General features: G+C 34.1%; 1 protein-coding gene across 1 annotated transcript in view; it reads left to right on the forward strand.

Moving 5' to 3' along the window:
* Positions 1-20,698, forward strand: part of LOC130231029 (contactin-4) — a 212,125-nt gene that overhangs the window by 114,035 nt on the left and 77,392 nt on the right. The window contains exons 3-5 of the mRNA XM_056460398.1: positions 2,752-2,878; positions 7,099-7,274; positions 11,786-11,881. Coding sequence (XP_056316373.1) covers positions 2,752-2,878; positions 7,099-7,274; positions 11,786-11,881 — 399 coding nt within the window. The remainder of the gene's footprint in view (positions 1-2,751; positions 2,879-7,098; positions 7,275-11,785; positions 11,882-20,698) is intronic.

A 20,698-nucleotide genomic window follows, 5' to 3' on the forward strand; every position in this document is an offset into this window, starting at 1 on the left:
ATGGCGTCCCAATTATCCTCATCCACTGAAATGGTTCTATCACTGTCTCTCAACTACACCTATAGCTGTGTGTTGTGATATTGTTATTCTGACCTAAACAATAACAATGTACACTATAGGATTGGGTCAATACATGATGCCATCGTCCATCGCCGATGGCCAATAAACATCATGATGCTGAGCTGGCTTCGTGATCCTCTACCCTGCCCCCGTCGCAGAAGCAACCTGCTCATGAAAAATACACTCTTAGGCTCTGTTTACAGTAATACGTCTTAGTTTTAAAATGGCTTTTTAGAATAAAAGCAATCCACGTCCACACTGCTGTTTCATCAAGCATTTCTGAAAAGCCCTCCTTCCACACTATACCGCTGAAAATGCACATCACGTGACCATACACATACACACTGTCTGCACACATCTGAGCTCCAGCGGTCTTGAGCACAAAACCCCAGAGAGTAGTGCACGTTGGACAGTTAATCAAGGCTGTACCGCTGGATCGCATCTCACTGTAGTTGTTAAACGTGATATTTAATTAATCTAATAACTCTTTGGTCTATTGAATCTATCAGGTAATGTGTCACAGCATCAGTACACTGCTTCATTCTTTCGCTTTCACGTTTGTATTTAGTAATTTTAGCGAAAACTTCAGAGACTGTCGGTTGGTTCCTGTTGCTTGTGCACCTTTTCTACCAACCAAGTTTGTCGGCGACATTATAATGACACAGATCACTCTGCCTATTCATGTCAGAGTCCCATGGAAAAAAGTGATTGACAGGTGGTAATTTGTGTGTAACTTATCTTTATTTATTTCTGATTTGGTTATGGGTAAAACAAAGACCATGAGGGTCAGGTTGAAACTGTAGGCTACAAATAATGAATTCGTTATGAATGAATTAATTATTCAATAAATAAATAATTCACTGCCACCTACGACGACGATGCCATCGTCCATTGCGATGTTTCACGTTAGACATCATACGATTTCAAATTGGTCGACATTGTCCAACCCTAGTACACTCTAAATAAACTCTGTAAAAAAGTCTGTATGAACTGGAAGCTGCGACCATTTTTTTGTTTTCGTATAGTGACGCAGTTCCTATGGAAACAGAATATTAAATGAGAAAACTGGGGGTGTGACTTGTTTATTTTCTACTCCAAGCTGATTGGATGTAGTAAAGTAGACATTTCATTTAGAAAGATCAGAAAAAGGGTTTCACAAGAGTCACACACATCTTCCTCATCATTTCTGTTTGTTGTCAAAGCTGACAGTTGTTTTACCAGAAAGACGTAATCCGAGAATTTAACCAAAAACAAACAGGAAGTGAATTCTCAGGTTTAAATGTTTGATTATAAGGGCATTTTTGTATTAGTGACACCACATTGATAACCACAAAATCAGTCTGAGCTAACAAAATCATATGGTTAGTTTAATTTCATTTGTACTTTAAGAGCATGCATGTAGATTAACTGCACTCAATGTGGTATTGTAAGCGTCCCAGGTTCTGGTTGTACTAATTAATGCAGCCAAACTAGAGCTGGGCGATAAAATCGGTATTGATATTTATTGACTGAACCTTATTGTTAATATCAATAAAAAAAAAGGCTCAGAAATTGGAAATAAAAAAGAATGTAAGGATGTCACCAGTGTGGATTTTTGGTTTCTTTTCTTGTGCGTCCCAGGCACTAGCTCCCCATCTGAAAGTTTTTTTTAGCATAGGGGTATTGTAGTCATGCAACAGTATGTATTTGAATAATAATGGTTAGTTCCTTTACCTGAAAGCTCAGATTTGATTATAAGAATTTATTTTGCTTACAAAGTTTGAGGTTTACTGTATCATTATTATTCACACCATACAGATGTTGATCTACCTTAAAGTTTGCTTTAAATATTCAGCATTTGAACTTTGTTATTACACACACTTTGTAACATTTTATTTATCAAGTTTATGTTTATCTTTAACACTTATGTTTATTTTATTATAAAGACATCAGATATTTTGTTTAAATATTTTTATTTTTGACAGTTAAAATTGTCCCAATATTCATAAATGTATTGCTAAAAATTATTAAATAATTATCAAATGATTTGAAACATGATATCATAATTTTTTTTTGAAATATCGCCCAACCCTAAGCCAAACAATATCTAATTGGTTTTGAATTTGTTTTAACATTATTTGTTTATTACATGTACACCATTCAAATAGATCTAGATTTAAAGTGGCTCTGTGTGTCTGCCTCCCGCATTGTGCTACAAAGCTCTATCTCCCGCAGTAGATTTTTATTTTGTAGGTATTATCAATTGACCAGCATTTCTGAAAGCACAATTGCTTTCCCTGCGCCCCAATTTTGAGAGCTTGTTTATTCATTTAAGAAATGATACATTTCACCAGAGTAATTACCACAACATGGGGTAATTAGGGAGGTGGATTGGTGTCTTGGCAGCAGTCAAGCGAAACAACAGAGCGAGCCACACTGCCATGCGTGTTATGGGCCTGCCAAAAGGAGGACGTCATGTTGATACGCTTTCTGCTACAAGAGGGGAAATGAAAGCTGTTCCTTTGGCACGTGTTTTCCACGCAGATCTAATGAGCTCGGTGTGGGAAGTTGCTGGAAATAAATGAATAGCGCACGTTAGAGATAATGTAAGAGCTGATGTGTTCACACCTGTTTTACGACGCAGATTCGTGTTTCAGATTGTGGATTATGAGCTGTTGGAAACGTGTCTTGTTATTGTTTTTTTCCTCATAGAGCGGATTGTTCGTCATGGACCAGTGTTCACTCAAGAGCCCAGCGACAGTGTTTTCCCTTTAACTGCTGAGGACAACAAGATATTCATTAATTGCAAAGCCAAGGGAAGCCCAGAGCCACATTACAGGTACGACCATTCTTTAAAGTCTGAGATCCTATTGAAATGATTTTCTTTTACGATAAGTTAACGTTGGTTAATGTTTTTACTAGCATTAACTAATAATAAACAATTCTTGTACAGTATTTATTAATCTTGTTTCAACATTTGCTAATGCCTTACATTTACATTAACATGAACTACCAATAAACAAATTTATTTTCATGAATTATTGTTAACAAATATTAATAAATACTGTAATAAATAACATAGGCTTGTTCTGAAAACATATACATTTCTAGAGATTGCAAATTATGTAGCCAGATTTACGTATGGCAGCAATCCGTCTTTAAAAAGAACCTTTTTAGGCCCACACGGAATCTGTGCGCGCAGAATTCCGCAGATTTTCTGCAGATTTCTGCAGATTTTTAGCCCATCATTAATTTTGTTTATTTATTTGAGTAAATGTGTGTAAATCTAAATTTATTCAGTTTTTAAATTACAGTAATATTATTGACTAATATGAAAATGTTAATTTGATTTATGTACAATGCAGTTTGTACAGTAATATTTTAGTAGATATATTATATGAGAGACTTGCTTTGTTCACCAAATGAAGTGAATCTAATTGAATTTGCAATTTAAACATTAAATAAAAGTTAAAAAGATATGAATATGTATTTAACATATTAAGGTTTTAGTTACGATACTCCCAAAATAATTCAGCAGAAATCTGCTGATTTTTACCAAAATTCTCTGAGGAAATAGCAAAAAACGTCTGCAGATTCCGTCTGGCCCTGCTTATGGGGCAGTATGTCCCCATTCTTTTTTACGCTTACCAGCTGTCCGCTTACCAAATGGAAGGCTTTCCCACTGTTACCAGTTTGTCCAGTAGCTGAACAGTTAGGTCCGTATGGTAATGTGTGGTAATGTGCTAAAATCTAAAAAGTGGTAAAAATAAGACGAAGGGTGGGTCAGTCGATCGGTCAGCCAGCCAGTCAGTCAGTCAGTCAGTTACTTGACAGCAGCCTCTGGTAGATTTAAATGCGAACAGCAGGTGCGAACTCCACTCGCGAGGGAAATTTGAGATCTCAAAAAGCATACACAGTGGCCTCTGGCTGTCCAGAAATGTAGCGGTACGTTTTTAGAATGAGCCTGGGTTGGCAATAAATGTATTGTTCATTGTATGTTCATGTTTGTAAATAAAATAAATTACATGAACTAATAAAACCTTATCGTAAAGTTTTAATTAAACTTGTATTTTCATATTGTAAATATTTTTGTATTATATTCATATACAGTCTTGGTTTCCCAAACATTTATAATGTGCTTAATAATCGTGCTTTCATAATTTGTGACTGGTTGATTTTTCATTAATATATTAAGTACTGCATTATTTACAAACCATTTGTTTTTAAGAGTAGTTGGAGGTTTTTAAGATAATTCAGAATGAGTTTATAAGTCATTTACAATTGAAATTAACATTTATATATCTTATTATTCAGGCATATAGTAATGGTTACTTTGTATGTTAAGAAATACTTTATTAACTCAACTTCATCTAGTTTTGTAAGCTAATCTAAAGTGAGGACTATTTATGCTTTATTAAATTCCTCATAAATGACAATTAAAAGCTTAGTACAAAATGAACAATACGTCTTTGCAATCTTATCCAAAAAGTAAAATTACTGTAACGTTTAAACATAGCTGAATTACAGGAGTGTCAAAATATGACATAAAATTTGACAAAACAACAACAATTTAATAGGATGCAGTGTTTAAACTGTACAGTAATTTTATTTTAGACAAGTTTGCAAAGATTTGTGTATCTTCAAATAAATAGAAATTAATAAATGTATCGTTTATGTTCTTTTTTTCCTGTTTAGAATTTAACTGAGCCTTTAATTGTAATTTATTAAGGATTTTTAAAACATAAACAGTCCTCACTTTAGGTTAGGTCACAAAACTGCATGAAGTTGAGTTTATTTATTAACATACAAATGAACTATTCAAGAATCTTGGTGTGACTCTGGAGTCAGATCTGAGTTTCAATAGTCATGTCAAAGCAGATTATTGTCTCAAAAACATTGCAAGAATTAGATGCTTTGTTTCCAGTGAAGACTTAGAGAAACTTGTTCATGCTTTCATCAGCAGCAGGGTGGATTACTGTTACGGCCTCCTCGTGGGCCTTCCCAAAAAGACAGTAAGACAGTTGTAGCTCATCCAGAACGCTGTGGCCAGGATTGTGACCAGAACCAGAAAATCAGAGCACACCACACCAATCCTCAGGTCTTTAGACTGGCTCTGTTACTTTCAGAATAGATTTTAAAGTTTTACTACTTGTCTATAAATCACTAAATGGCCTAAGACCTCAATACATTACAGATGTACTCACTCATTCATTTCCTTTTCGGCTTAGTCCCTTTATTAATCCAGGGTCACCACAGCGGAATGAACCGCCAAATTATCCAGCACGTTTTTTACGCAACGGATGCCCTTCCAGCCGCAACCCATCTCTGGCAAACATCCACACACACTCATTCACACACATACACTATGGACAATTTAGCCTACCCAATTCAACTGTAGCACAGGTCTTTGGTCTGTGGGGGAAACCGGAGCACCCGGAGGAAACCCACGTGAACGCAGGGAGAACATGCAAACTCCACACAGAAACGCCAACTGACCCAGCCGAGGCTCGAACCAGCGGCCTTCTTGCTGTGAGGCGACAGCACTACCTACTGTGCCACTGCGTATCCATTACAGATATGCTCACTGAATACAAACCTAATAGATCACTCAGATCTTTAGGATCACATAAACTAGAAATTCCAAGACTTCAGTCAAAGCAGGGTGAATCGGCTTTCAGCTACTATGCCCCTCACTGCTGGAATCAGAAATGATCAGATGTGCTCCAACATTAGGCACATTCAAATCAAGACTGAAAACACATCTGTTTAGCTGTGCCTTTACTGAATGAGCAGTGCTGCGTCCGACAGATCGCACTATGATATCTTTTTCATTCTTTTCTAACCTGTTTTGACACATTTTTAATCTGTTTTAATCTGTTTTTAATCATTTTTATTATTATTATTTTATTTTTTATTTTCTTATACTTGTCTTTTTTTATTCTTGTTTATGTAAAGCACTTTGAATTGCCACTGTGTATGAAATGTGCAATATAAATAAACTTGCCTTGCCTATTAGTATATGCCTGAATAATACGATATTTAAATAGTTTATTAACCATTTACTAACTAATTTACTAATGATCTTAAAAAGCAACTAACTCTGCTTAAATAACTGGTTTGTAAAAATGCTTAATTTAGCAATGAAAAATAAGACATTAACAAAGTATGAAAGTACAATTATAAAGCACATTATAAATGTGGTTATAAGTCAAGAATGCAGCGTTTGTAGCTGCAGTTATAAACCGTTTACTAATGTTTATTAATGTAGAGTTAATGCTTAACAGAGGATGAATTCACTATTTGCTAATGCTTAATAAATGATTCATAGTGTGTAGTTATTATAAAGTGTTACAGAATTACCATATTTTCTCCAAAATTAAACCAAGAATGGTCTTGTGCTGTACACATTGTGCTCACTCTTTTCATTAAGTGAGGTTAATATAAAAAAAAAATGTATAATGACTATAAAATATTCTATGTTTTTTTTTACTTTTTTCATGTTGTCAATAAGCTTGTTTGTTTGTAGTTTCTATTGGTGTGTCTGCACCGTTGTGTGCAATGTTTGTACGTTTGAAACCACCTCCAAGGATCGTGGAGGTCGCGAGTCACTAGAATTGTTATTTTAGGGATCGCGAGCTGAAAAGTTTGAGAACTCCTGCTGTAGTTATCATACTGTATTTGTATAAGTTGCTGCATTTATTTAAAGATTTTTTTATTTTGGTATTTTTATATTTTTTTATTTTGCTTTTGCATTTTAGTTACTTTATTACTTGATTTAAATGTATATTTAAAATATTTTGTATTATTAAATTAGATTTTATTTATTATATAATTGTATTTAATTTAGATTATACTATTTAACTTTTATTGGTTTTAGATTTTCTAAACAACATTATATTTTTTGCAGTCACATATTTTTTTTCTTAAGAAGCTGAATTTAAACAGCTTCTGAATTCATTTGAACATTTGAAGTCTGCAGAAAATATTGCCATATTTATAAGACTCTCTTTTCATCATGATCATTAATATTCAGTGCTCTCCACCTGATTTCATATTTAGGTGGAAATTCAGCGGGAAAGACCTTGACATCGACATGGACTTCAACTACAGTCTGGTTGAGGGAAACCTTTTGATCAATAACCCTCAGGCAACTAAACACAGTGGAGTTTACCAGTGTATCGCCACAAATGCATTTGGAACCATCTTAAGCCGAGAGGCCAAAGTCGAGTTTGCATGTAAGTTTAAATTAAACATGTTTTTTTTACATATGAATGTTTTAAAGGGTTATTTTACCCTTGATTACTATTGCTTTGACTGCGCTGTCTACTGTATATATGTGAGCTTAAATGCATTATAGGTATAACGGCTGCTATGTGATTTTGCACATTTTATGTTGTCATTTGGTCCATTAGTGTGTAAGATATAGTTTCTTCACTGCATACGGCAGGCTTTTAAACTGACAGCTACATTTTCCTATCTGCAAGAATCCATCAGGAGATGTCAATGATGCTAACTAAAATGCAGCCTGTCATAGAAAATTGAAAAAAGGGCTTAAATAGATAATCATAACACGGAAAGTCAGTCTAGTTCATACTGTGTGTGTGTGTATATATATATATATATTTAAAAAACATCCTGTTCATTTGAAATCTCACAAGTAGATGTGTTTTTTAGGCCTTGAGTGATGCAGGAAATTGTTGTAGGACTAATTGGTGGCGCTTCACTGGCAAAATTGGCGTTTACAGAGTGCGAAAAATCATTTTCCCAATGATTTACCTTCTCACATAGCTGTCAATTCTGAAGTCTCGAGGAATACTTTTTTTATTCTTGACTTATAATGAGGAAGGTTTTCATTGTGTGTTTTTATTTAGTTTTATGTCTGTCTTTTTTCCCCTTGAAGCATTAAAAGGAAAATGATTTTCTTTTTCAAGTAAATAAATAAACAAAAGCTTTTTCCAGTTTCTGCCTAATAAAATGTTTTAAAGCTTGACATAACCAGTAAAATGCAGTCATTACAAAAAGGATTTATAAGCTGTTAAAAATTCGCTGGTCCTGAAGTCACATGTTTAAAAAAGCCTACATTTTGTTTTCTGGTTTACCAAGCATGCTAGGGAAATAAACATCTCAGTTGTTCTAGCCTATTTTCTAGCTAGTTTGTATGTTTGTTTATGATTTTAATAATATAAATTTTTTATTTTGTGTAAAAATGTTTTTTTGGGGGGCAATTTATTTGTTGTAACAGCATATTTATTATAGAATTGCACTTACATGTTTGAGTTATTTCTTACTGTACATGACTTTGCCAATTTTCCCAAGTGTGTAGAGTAAAAACTCATTTTTTAATAGTTTTCCCCTATTTAAATATTTGTTTGGCCTTATGTTTTTTTCAAATATATTTTTATTGAACTTTTCTTAGTGCAAAAACATGTCAGAAATTTACTTTGGATAATAATAATAATAATAATAATAATAATAATAATAATAATAATAATAATAATAATAATAATAATAACAATAATAATAATAATAATGATACAAAATACAATTATAAAATCCAAAATGATTTAACATAAAGGCAGATTAAATTTTTTTTGTCCAGTCTAGTTTTTAGTCTTAGAGATTTAGAGGTCCCTACATAATCAAAGAAAGGATCCTAGATAAAATAGGAAAGGTTTGTTCTTCATAGCTGTGAAGAAAGCCTCAATTGGGATTATGTTGCAGACTAATTTGGTCTTTTTTTAAACAATATTCTTCCTAAGGCCCCCTTGGAAATTTTTGCAACCTAGTCTCTTGGTTTTAGAATTGTATAAAAAAATTATAGAAAATCAAACAAATTTTCTTAGATTTTTTAGCATATTTGTTTATTTGAGTTTATTTATTAAATTACATGACTTTTCCACATACTGAAATTACTTTTTGTTTCTTCAAATTATACACATTATAAATTATATACATTTCTTAAGTGCGTAAAGTAAAAACACAATTTTTAGTAGTTTTCCCATATTTAAAATTTAAAATATTTAAAACTTAATTTAAAAAAATAATAAACCACTAATTTTCAATGTATGTATTTTTTGTTTAAATTTTTTTTTCATTTTAAAACATGTAATAATGTTTTTAAGCATTTATTTTAATGTACATTTTTTCTTAGTCTGACTAGTTTTTTGAAGTTTCACAAACCAATTTGGAGGGGAGCACGTGATATGATTGATCGCGGCTGGTCTCTCTGACTGACTGACAGACTGGATGACTGACTGGCTGACCGACCAATCGACTGACCCACCCTTCTCCTTCCCTAAACCCAACTAATTTTATCGATTGACCCGCCCACCCACTTACTTCCCTAAACCCAACCAATGATTTACAAAAGCCATCCAGAAAAAGAAAAGCCCTCATCTGATTTTTACCACGTTTTCGGATTTTACCACATTCTCACCTTTCTCACCCTGTTATTCACTTGTACACTTTATTTTTTGGATTCTGTTTTTGTCTTACCTGATTTCTGGAACCGCTCTTCCCCGGACTCGAACCCCGTTGTCGTCGTCGTAGTCAACTCCTCTCTGCATCTCGACATATTTGACGCAATAATATCCAGCTGCAGGCCCGCAGAACCACACACGTTTTAGGCACACACAATCTAGGCAAGCCATATATGGTTACGACAGATGTTAATGTTGTTAACGTCTTCTTGCACATGGTCATCGATATATTTTGATATGTGGTTAATAAATATTGTACACAATAAACAATAGTGTTTACTTTATTTCACAAATATGGCTATCGAGATGGGCAAATGGGGAGCGTTGTTTCCGATCGCCATTCAATATAATAGACTGAACAGATTTCTATCAGTCATCACGGATGATCTGTCATTATTATCTGACAGAGTAAATATCGCAGATACTCGTTTGCTGGCCTTGCTGAAAGATCTAAATTGGACATTTTTATTATATATAATGGATTCATTCATACTGAAGGAAATAGCAAGTTAATATAGGCAATAATACATTTTACATGTAATAAATGTATAACACTATATTAATATTTTTATTCAAGCGATTTAATAGTGTGTATTTGCTTAATTTTCTAATAACTTTTTAATTAATGATTTCCCACATTAAATACTGTAGTAGGCCTAATTTATAGTAAGCAATATATTGTTTTTAAACCAAAATTTAGCAATAGAAACAAATTAACTATTAATAATTAATTAAAAAAAATAATAATATGTATGTGTGTATATATATATATATATATATATATATATATATATATATATATATATATATATATATATATATATATATATATATATATATATATATATATATATAACTAACAGCTGTGACAGTTTAGTAAAATAAATAAACCAAGTATGATAATATTAAGATCCAGAATTAGTTTATTACACTTAATCCTACAATTAGACGGTCTGACGGTTTTCTTTGTGTACGTGGACACGTGAATAAAGTGTTAACCAATTATTTTTATTTACATAATTTGGGTTCAGAAACTGCAGAGATGTTAAAATGATCGTTACGATATAATAATAATGACTGAAATGGGAAGCCATATTTGTGAAATTCAATAGGTGGCGATAATGCTAAGGAGTTAAGTTACCATATATGGTTTGCCTAAATCGTGTGTGCTGGATTGTGTGTGCCTGAAACGTGTGTGGTTCTGCGGTTCTGCAGCTGGATATATCTCACCTCCAATGTTTTTCCCCCTTTAACCATAAACCATATTTATTTTCAATATATGTATGTTTTCTTTTCTTTTTTCAATTTTAAAACATGTAATGATATTTTTTAGCATTTATTTTAATCTTTATTTTGTCTTAGTCTAATTGATTAAAATAAAATATAGAACAGAAAACATGTCATAACAAAGTTATAATCACAAATCTCACCTCCAATGTTATTCTCCTGTTATTCTCCATTTAACCATGAACTAGGGCTGCGCGATTAATCGAAAAAAGATCATGATCTCTATTCGACCCTACACACGTTGTTAATTCTGCTTTTCTACGGTTCAGCCAATTATATTTTCAAGGTCTGGAGAAAAGCATATTCATGTTAACCTTTATCTACAGAATCGTGAGAAAATCGTGATCTTGATTTCAAGCAAAAACAAATCGTTATTCTCATTTTAGCCAGAATCGTGCAGCCCTAGCATGAACCTTATTCATCTCAATATATGTCTTTTTTTTTTTCATTTTCATTTTTATTTTATTTCTTTTTAATTTTAAAACAAGTAATACTATTTTAACCATTTATTTGAATGCTTATTCATGTCTTAGTCTGACTAATTGATTCAAATAAAATATAGAACAGAAAACATGTCATAATCAAGTTACAGTGACAGCCACCTCAACAGAAATCCAGTGTTGCTGACTTTTCTTATAGCTAAAATTACCTCAAATCTCACCTCCTTCAGTTTTATTTTTTCTCACTTTAACCATAAACCTCACTTATTTTCAACATATGTGATTTTTCTATTGTCATTTGATTGGCCAAACCACATGACGTTCCACAGAGGCCTGCATTTATGAGGCAGGAGGACTGATATTTGAATAAACAGCGCAGCTTTAGCCCAGTGTGGGATGTCATTTCTGCCTGTCCCTTCCTGTGCTATAGAGTGGCATTTCTAAAGGTCCCTGCACTGTGAGTCGTCTGTTGCATGTCAGAGCAATGACACCGCCTTTAATGAAAAGTAATGGCGATCCCATTATTTTGTTTTTCTGCAGACCTGCAGAATTTCAGCATCAGGGCCAGAAGTCCAGTTTCAGTGAGGGAAGGACAGTCTGTTGTGCTGCTGTGTGGTCCGCCGGCCCACTTTGGAGGTATTTTCATTGTTATTCTCGATGAATTTGAATGTTATTTCCCAGCAGGTGTTTGCTATTCTTTACAGTTATCACTGCTTTTCCACTTTACTTTGAATGAATAGCACTTTACATACAAAGCAGGACTGACAATCTTTTGGAAAACCTGTTGACCTGTTTCCGCAGTGTGTTTTTGATCAGTGCAAGCACTGTGAAGCAAATCAAGGTCAGGAATTCACTATTAGTAATGTGAACGAGAACCTTATCATGCAATGCTCACTAAGAATGTGTTGTATATGGAAGTTAATTAAAGGCAAAAAAAGAATGTTGAATTGAACAAAATGAAAAAAATAAAATAAAAAAAAAACATTTTGCTTGCACTTTAAAATCATTGTATTTCCATGCCTTGAATGTTTAGTCTCTGCAATTCAACAAGGCTGTATATATAAACACTTAATATTTCAAATATAAGCATTCCACGTGACATCATTCCAAAGACAATAGACTGCATCCAAAGTTGCATACTTCCCTACTATATAGTACCTTAAAAACTATTTATATATTTATCTATCATCCATCCATCCATCCATCCGTCCATCATTTTATCTATCTATCTATCCATCCATCCATCCATCCATCCACCTGTCTGTCTGCCTGCCTGTCCGCCCGCCCGCCCGCCTGCCTTGTCTGTCTATCTATCTATCGTTCTATCTTTTGTTTTGTCTGTATGTATGTATGTATGTATGTCTGTCTGTCTGTCTGTCTGTCTGTCTGTCTGTCTGTATATATGTATGTCTAATTATATGTCTTGCCTGTCTGTCTATCTATCGTTCTATCTTTTGATCTGTCTGTATCTGTATGTCTTGTCTGTCTGTCTATCTATCATTCTGTCTGTCTGTCTGTCTGTCTGTATGTATGTATGTATGTATGTATGTATGTATGTATGTATGTATGTATGTATGTCTATATGTCTTGTCTGTCTGTCTATCTATCATTCTATCTTTTGGTCTGTCTGTCTGTATGTATGTATGTATGTATGTATGTATGTATGTATGTATGTCTATATGTCTTGTCTGTCTGTCTATCTATCATTCTATCTTTTGGTCTGTCTGTCTGTCTGTCTGTATGTATGTATGTCTGTCTATATGTCTTGTCTGTCTGTCCATCTGTCGTTCTGTCTGTCTGTCTGTCTGTCTGTCTGTATGTATGTATGACTATCTATTTGTCTTGTCTGTCTGTCTATCTATCGTTCTATCTTTTGGTCTGTCTGTCTGTCTGTCTGTCTGTCTGTATGTATGTCTATCTATATGTCTTGTCTGTCTGTCTATCTGTCGTTCTATCTTTTGGTCTGTCTGTCTGTCTGTCTGTCTGTCTGTATGTATGTATGTCTATCTATATGTCTTGTCTGTCTGTCTATCTATCATTCTATCTTTTGGTCTGTCTGTCTGTCTGTCTGTCTGTCTGTCTGTCTGTCCGTCTGTCTGACTATCCATTTGTCTTGTCTGTCTGTCTACAGTATCTATCGTTCTATCTTTTGTTCTGTCTGTCTATCGTTCTATCTATCTATCCATCCATTCATCCATCCATCTATCTATTTATCTTCTGTCATACAAAGGAAGAACAGCAATATTTAGCAAAACACATTGACCTGTTTATAGAACATGATTTTGATCAGTTTCATCACTTTGAAGAAATGCTAAGCAAATCCAAGGTCAGGAATTTACTAGTAAAGTGAAAAAAAGCTCCCTCTGTAGTGCTCATTTAGTATGTATAGGTTGTGTTGTTTCAGATTGCATTTTAGTCATCTCATATTGTGAGCAAACCAACCTGCGAAATAATTAAAACTGGTGTTCTTGTCATCTTTTCTGAAATGTTTTGACAGTGTTTCCAGCTGCTGAATGTAAGCTTTTTTCACATTCCATTTTTCTGGAATATGCATTTTTATGAATCTGAGAGATATTTTCTTGAACGCATTCGTTTGCATGCATCCAGCGCTACTCTTTGAAGTTATCACTGCTTTTCCACTTTACTTTGAATGAATAGCACCTTTCATACAAAGCAAGGAGGCGATGTTTTGCAAAACCTGTTGACCTGTTTTCACTGCGTGTTTTTGAGCAGTTCAAGCGCTGTGAAACAATGCTAAGGAAATCCAAGGTCAGGAATTCACTAGCAATGTGAAAGAAAAGCTTACTCTGTAGTGCTCATTTGTATGTATGGGACAGATTGCATCGTCGTCGTCTCATATTGTCAGAAATGATTGGTGCAGTTGGAGGCAGAAGTTATTATAAACATTTGATGGTGGTTATCATTGAGATTTGAGTAAAGTATGTCAAAGGGAATGTAAGGGCAAACTAGAAAAAAGTATAACTGCAACCTAAATGGCACACTATACACTATGCACTTATGCTTACACACTCAAATGCATGGTATATAAATGTAGTGCCATCCCAAATGGAAAACAAACTTTTTTACTAAATGGAAATTCAAACCGTTTCCCAGATGACGCTTGACAGTTGCTAAATTAGATAAATGAATTACCAAACTACCAAATAAAACCTCCCATGAGTATAACAGCTCTTGTAGGATTTTGCTTTCACAATGCAAAATAAATAAAGCAATCCAACATCAGTGTCTGAATGCTCCACCGCTTCTGCTACGTGAGCAAAGCAGCAGCTGTTAAGTGCGTTAAGTGTCCAACATAACACACTTTTTAAATGTTGAATACAACATAGGCTCATTCTGAAAACGTAACCCTATATACATTTCTGGAGATTGTGAATTATGTAGCCAGAACTACAAATGCATTTTATCTTTGAATCGAATGATAAGTGGCGGTATGACGCCATTCCTTTTCTTGCTTACCAGCTGGCCACTTACCTTTGTATGGACAGCTTTATCACTGTTACCAGTTTGTCCAGTAGCTCGACACGTATGTCGGTAGACTTGAGACAGCGTTCGAGTCTGGTCAAGAATGGTTCCAGGAAGCAGGCAAGACGAAAAAAAAGCTAAGCAATAAAATAATCAAATAAATAACACGGTGAGAACGTGGTAAAACTTGAAACGAAGTAAAAACCAGGTTGAAGGCTTTTCTTTTTTTTTTGGATTGCTTTTGAAAACACTGAGGTTGGATTTAGGGAAAGGTGTGGGCGGGTCAATCAGTGCTTTTTAAAATACTATTGGTTGGGTTTAGGGAAGGGAGAGGGTGGTTGGTCGGTCCGTCATCAACAGTCAGTCAGCCAGTCAGTCAACAGTGGCCTCTAGTCAATTCGCGAAAACAAAAACTGCAAACAAACTTAGCTTCTGGGAGGAATTTGGCGCTCTCCAGAAATGTATATAGAGGTACGTAATCAGAATAAGCCTGGGTAGAAAAATGTGAATGTTTCTGCCGACTTTTTAATGAAGCGGGATTATTAAAAAATGTAATTCATTCAAATCAAAGGGGTGGTCCACTACGATATCATATTTTAAACTTTAGTTCATATGAAATGTTTCTGTGTGAACATAAACAACATTTCTGAATGTAAAATGCTCAAAGTTCAATGCAAAGGGAGAAATTGGCTTTTACAGAGTTAGCTTAGCAAAGCCTTCAGCGAAGGAAGTTTGGGGACTACAAAAAAATATGTTGGGGTTAATGAGATCACAGGGGCTTTCGGTTATGTTTCATACACCATGCACAGCAATAGAACATGGCCAAAGGCGCTGTAATGTTATAACAGAGAAAGCTAAAATGCCATCCAAACACTGCTATTTCCACTGAGCTTATTCTGTTTCTGTATTTGGGCTTCTAAACAACATGAAACAAAGAGAGAGTTACTTACAGTTTAATTTTAATTAAAATTTCTCTGTTCCAGAGAATTATAAAATATAAATATATAGAAATATATAGCTAGCATTTGACAAAGGAGAACTTCCAGAATCTCTCTCAGTTCAGTTCTGGATTTGGCTAAAAACTCCTCAAAGAAGGAGCAGCTCCAACCATTACAAGCATAGTTTGTAGCGTTAACGGTATATTGTAGCGAGGATGTAAACAATGGGAAATGCTTTTTGCATTGTTAACAATTTAGCTACAAATTCATATTTTCATACAGTTTTCAGCAGTGCTGCAGTGTCTCTCTATGCTGCCGCTATCCTTGCATTCCAATCTCAAATAACAAACTCGCAAAAGAAATGTGAACGTTTCATATTACTTACACATGCTTATCCCGAATATATGTGAAAGACACGTGTGAGATTTTATTTTAGAGAGCAGGTGTGAGGTTCAGCTGTGTACTCTTCATTTTCTGTCGGATTCAGTTACACTGACTGACATTTTAGACAGCGCAAAAGGTGCATGCTTAAAGACGCTTGACGCTTCCTGGAGACATGGAGCCGATCCGTGAATCACAGCACATGTTAGCTTACCAATCAGAGCCCCTTGAGGGCGGGTCTTTCAGACGAACTAGGAAATATGATAGTCATTTTCATGTTAGCTGAGTAGCAGTAAGATATATGAAAAAATAAGGTGATTTTCTACAAGTAAAGCATGAGCAAACACTGCTTTGGATCTTATACACACAAGCCTTAAAGATACTCAGTTGACCACCACTTTAATGTCTAGCATTAGAGGCCGGCTATTTTCACACACTGTTCCCACATAACTGTGCTTTAAACCCCTTTATAAAATTGATATTTGCATAATAGGTCCCCTTTAACTTCCCTGCATGTGGAGTGATGTTTGTTCCTCTGCTTTCCAGTTTGTTGTGTTCACATCACTTTGTGTAACATACTCCAACAGCAGTCTTTTATAAATGAAAATAAGCTAAATTATTGTACCATTTGAAAAATATAATCAGTGATAATCATACCAGTATACTGCGCAACGCTACAAGACAAAACAAATCCAACATTCAAAACTCTCTGGCATTCAGCGCTAGTGCCCTCAAAGAAAACCTCACTCCGCAGCGCTCACTTAGTATGTACGGTACATGTCGCTTCTGATTGTATCTTAATCATCTCATATTGTGAGCAAATCACGCTTTCAAATGACTGGCACACAATGGTCCACTCTGGAGCTCCCGTTCTTGTATTCATGCGCCAGCCTCATGGCATTTAGCTTCCCCTCCTCCTCCTTAATGGCACTTGTGCCCTTGTGGTCATTTGGAAAGGTTATTTTCTTAAGCCTTGGCCTTCTGTTGAAAGGTAATAAAGTCATGTGGTGGCTGGTTTAAAGCGACACGTCTCTTTATCCACCAGTCCAGCTGTGCTGCTCTTCTGTGTCTGTATACAGCTGATTAGCAGCCCCTCAAAGAGCCATGCACAGATGCGCCAGAGGTGCAATTTCACGCCACCGCACTGGCTTTCTGTCATTCCACCACGTTTTCAGTCAAATCTATGGTCTTAAGTGCAACAAGCCACCCCTCTCCGACGGTCCCCTCCATCTTCTGTTTTCATTTCTGTTTTCTTCCAGACTACCCTTCACTGTTTGCCGCATCCCATAATCTAAGGCTCTTTCACAGGGATAATGGGAATAAGAATTATACTATGCCTAAATAGCTCAGTGAAGTCTAGGAAGATGTTATTGTTGTTGTTGTTATTATTATTATTATTATTATTATTATTATTATTATTATTATTATTATTATTATTATTATTATTATTATTATTATGAGTAGTAGTAGTATTAATATTATTATTATTATTATTATTATTAATATTATTATTACTATTTGCTTATTTTTCATTATTCTTCTTATAATTTTTTTAAATATTATTATTAATATTATTATTTTATTATTTTATTATATTCCTGTATTTATTACTATATTTATACTAAAAAAACAAGATATTAAATAAAAACAGAATCAATGTTAACAAATTGCTGTAAATTAACAGCAGTTGCATTAAGTACAAAATATTGGCCAAAATTCTACAAGATATTACTTTCAATGGAAAACAGTATATTTCTGTCAAAAGCAGTTTTTTTTAAACCTTTTTATTTTTTTTTTTACAGTGCTCCGTTATGTTAAAAATATGTTATAGTGGCAATTAATCTTTCAGTCATTCATTTCTTTCATGCTGAATAATAAATTATTATCATCAGTATTATAAAGGTTATGTTTTATATTGTTTTGTAAAATCGTGATAGATTTAAAGTAAAAAAATTAAAAGAATAAGTTGAAGTTAAAAAGAATAGCGCTTATTTCAAATATAAAATATTCATTTGTAACAGTAATGTCTATGAAATTTAACATGTGATATATTTTTGGTTGATTTTAATTAGAACATTTAAATGGACTGTGTACGTTTTTCCTGGCAAATTGTAGTGGGAATTTTTCTTTAATGAGGCGTTCTCTGTGGTAAAGCAGACAAAGTCTTACCCAGGATGTGTTTTAAAGTTTAATTCTTTGCAAAGAAGGTCACAATCATACAGCAACGACAGTTTCTGCAGAGTGAGACACTGAAACAGTCTGTGCTCTCTCTTTTTATCTGGTTTCTCCCCTGTACTGCTTACGAGGTCACTAAAGTCATGCGCTAGGCACATGCATCATGGATTTTTAACTGGCATCAGTTATTATTAATTTTTTCAATTGAAGAATATTTTTTTTTTCACAGAAGATTCCTTATATCAGAATTCCTTACATTGCAAATGGATATTTTAGATAATTAATCATTTTTTTAGATTACTTATTATTACTAACTCATCACATTAACAATACAACAACATTTGTATTTGCTTAAATTGTTTACAAAAGATATTTTATTTTGTTTTCCTTTTGTTTCCTTTATCATTATGAGTGCACTCTGCAGTACTGTACAGTACCTGAAGTAAAAGTCTGCTCTTTTCCCCCATAATTAGCCCTGTTCATTGGTGCACTTTGTCACATGGTTTTAGATTATATGACTTTGGTTCCTAAGAGACCAAAAGCCTTAAGCACAGTGCCCTGTAATGATGAAAGGTCCCTCACCTTGTCATCACTCCATTTATGATGGCTTTAATTCACCTTTTTTCTTTCTGGAAGCCAAACGGTTCTTTTTTTTTTTCTTTGGTGCTGTAGATTTTTAGATATGCAGTTTGAACTTTAAATAGCCCTTATCAATCCACATTTCAGCCTCTCTAACCCCCTGTCTGCCCTCTAATAAATGCTGCTTAATTTGATACTTTCATAGCACAGGGTTTCCTGTATTTCTCTGCCATTACTAAAGAAATGTGACATGAATGAATGAAGATGAAAGAAAATGAGAAGCAAAGTCAAAGATGTCCTTATTTGTGGTTGCAAATTAAAATGAGTTGTTTGATGACATTTTAGTTCTTTTGACAGGCTTATTTTAGAGGAAAACAGCATGTGTAAATGGATTCTGCTTGCCAATAAATAAATACAGTGAAATGAATCAAAATAAATTATATACAGTAGTGATTTACATTTAATTTGTCCCAAACGCTTGTTTCTGTAAAAAGAAATTCCATTGAAATGAGGCAATTTGTAAAAGATAGGTAAGACAAAAATCAACATTATGGGCTCTTTTAGCAATATAGGCACAAAATCTAAAGCACATGGCGCAAACGCATTATGGGGGCGTATCCGAATTCACTTTTGCTATTTTAAGAACGGAAAAATACAGTTTGCATCCCGGTGCATGCAGGGTTGTGCTATTTTCTTAATGAGTTATGGGTGTGTTTTGAGCATAACGTGCATTAAACCAATCAGATTCTTGTCTCCCATTTCCTTTAAGAGTCAGTTGCGTTGCGCCATGGTAGATTTGCGATTTACATGGTGGACTTTGTAAGTGGAAAAACTGAATGCTTGACTAACAAGCAAACAGTTAAACAGACCATCTGGACGAGGAGAAATAATGAGCCTCCTCCATTCGGCCTCTTTACTTACTCTTTACTCCTTTACTTTGATGGATAAGGAAACCGTGTTGTACGCATTCCACTAAAGACATCCATTAGCCTACATATTTAATTTAGTTTGTAAAGCAGAGATTTGTTTCAAAACTATTTCTAAATTCAATTCCAGCAAACAAATAAATTAACAATAATAACGAAGTGTGGTTATAGCCAAACACACTTCTTTAGACTTTAGACTTTTAGTTAACAAATCACATTATTAATGTGCCTACAAAACGCCTTAACACACCTCATTTCTAGACCGGAACACCCATAAGTCCACAAAGTAGCACAAATGGATTGGCTATTTAAACAATGTGGCGGAAAACATGAAAATTAAGTTTGCGCAGGTCTAAAAAAAATAGCAACAAATCGCGCTAAAAACGTCTTGTGCCTTATTACGCCGGGTGTATGCTAGGGCCCTAACTGTTTATTTATCTTCATTTCATCCAAGAAGTACCTGGTTTTCTCCTGTAGAATATTGAAGAAGATTTTTTTTTAGCTAAAATCGCAGTCATTTTGAATCATGAAATGCTAGTCTGTAGCTACTGGCTCTTTGAAACTTAAACGTATTGAAAACATATCAAGCTAAAACTAAATAATACTATTTAATCATAATTTAAACTAACCTGAAACCTTTTTTTATGTACCTTGTACCTATGTATGTACCTATGAAACCTTTTTTCATATTGAGATATTAATTTCTTAAAAATATCCTTACTACATGCGACGTGGTGCCATAAAACACCATACTGCCATAAAAGGTATCTTTTTCATGTTAAAACAAGTTTTTGTCTTAACCATCAGCGACAGCAACACACATAATATCTATTTTAGAAACTTTTTTCTAAAAAAAAAAAAACGTTTTTATTTTCACGACATCATGATGAAACAACAGTATAGAATGACAATAATCACCTCAGGTACAGATTATGTGCTTTATTCAGTGGTAAATAAAATGTGAGTTAGAC

This window comes from Danio aesculapii, chromosome 6 (genome assembly GCF_903798145.1).
Source record: "Danio aesculapii chromosome 6, fDanAes4.1, whole genome shotgun sequence".
NCBI lineage: Eukaryota > Metazoa > Chordata > Actinopteri > Cypriniformes > Danionidae > Danio > Danio aesculapii.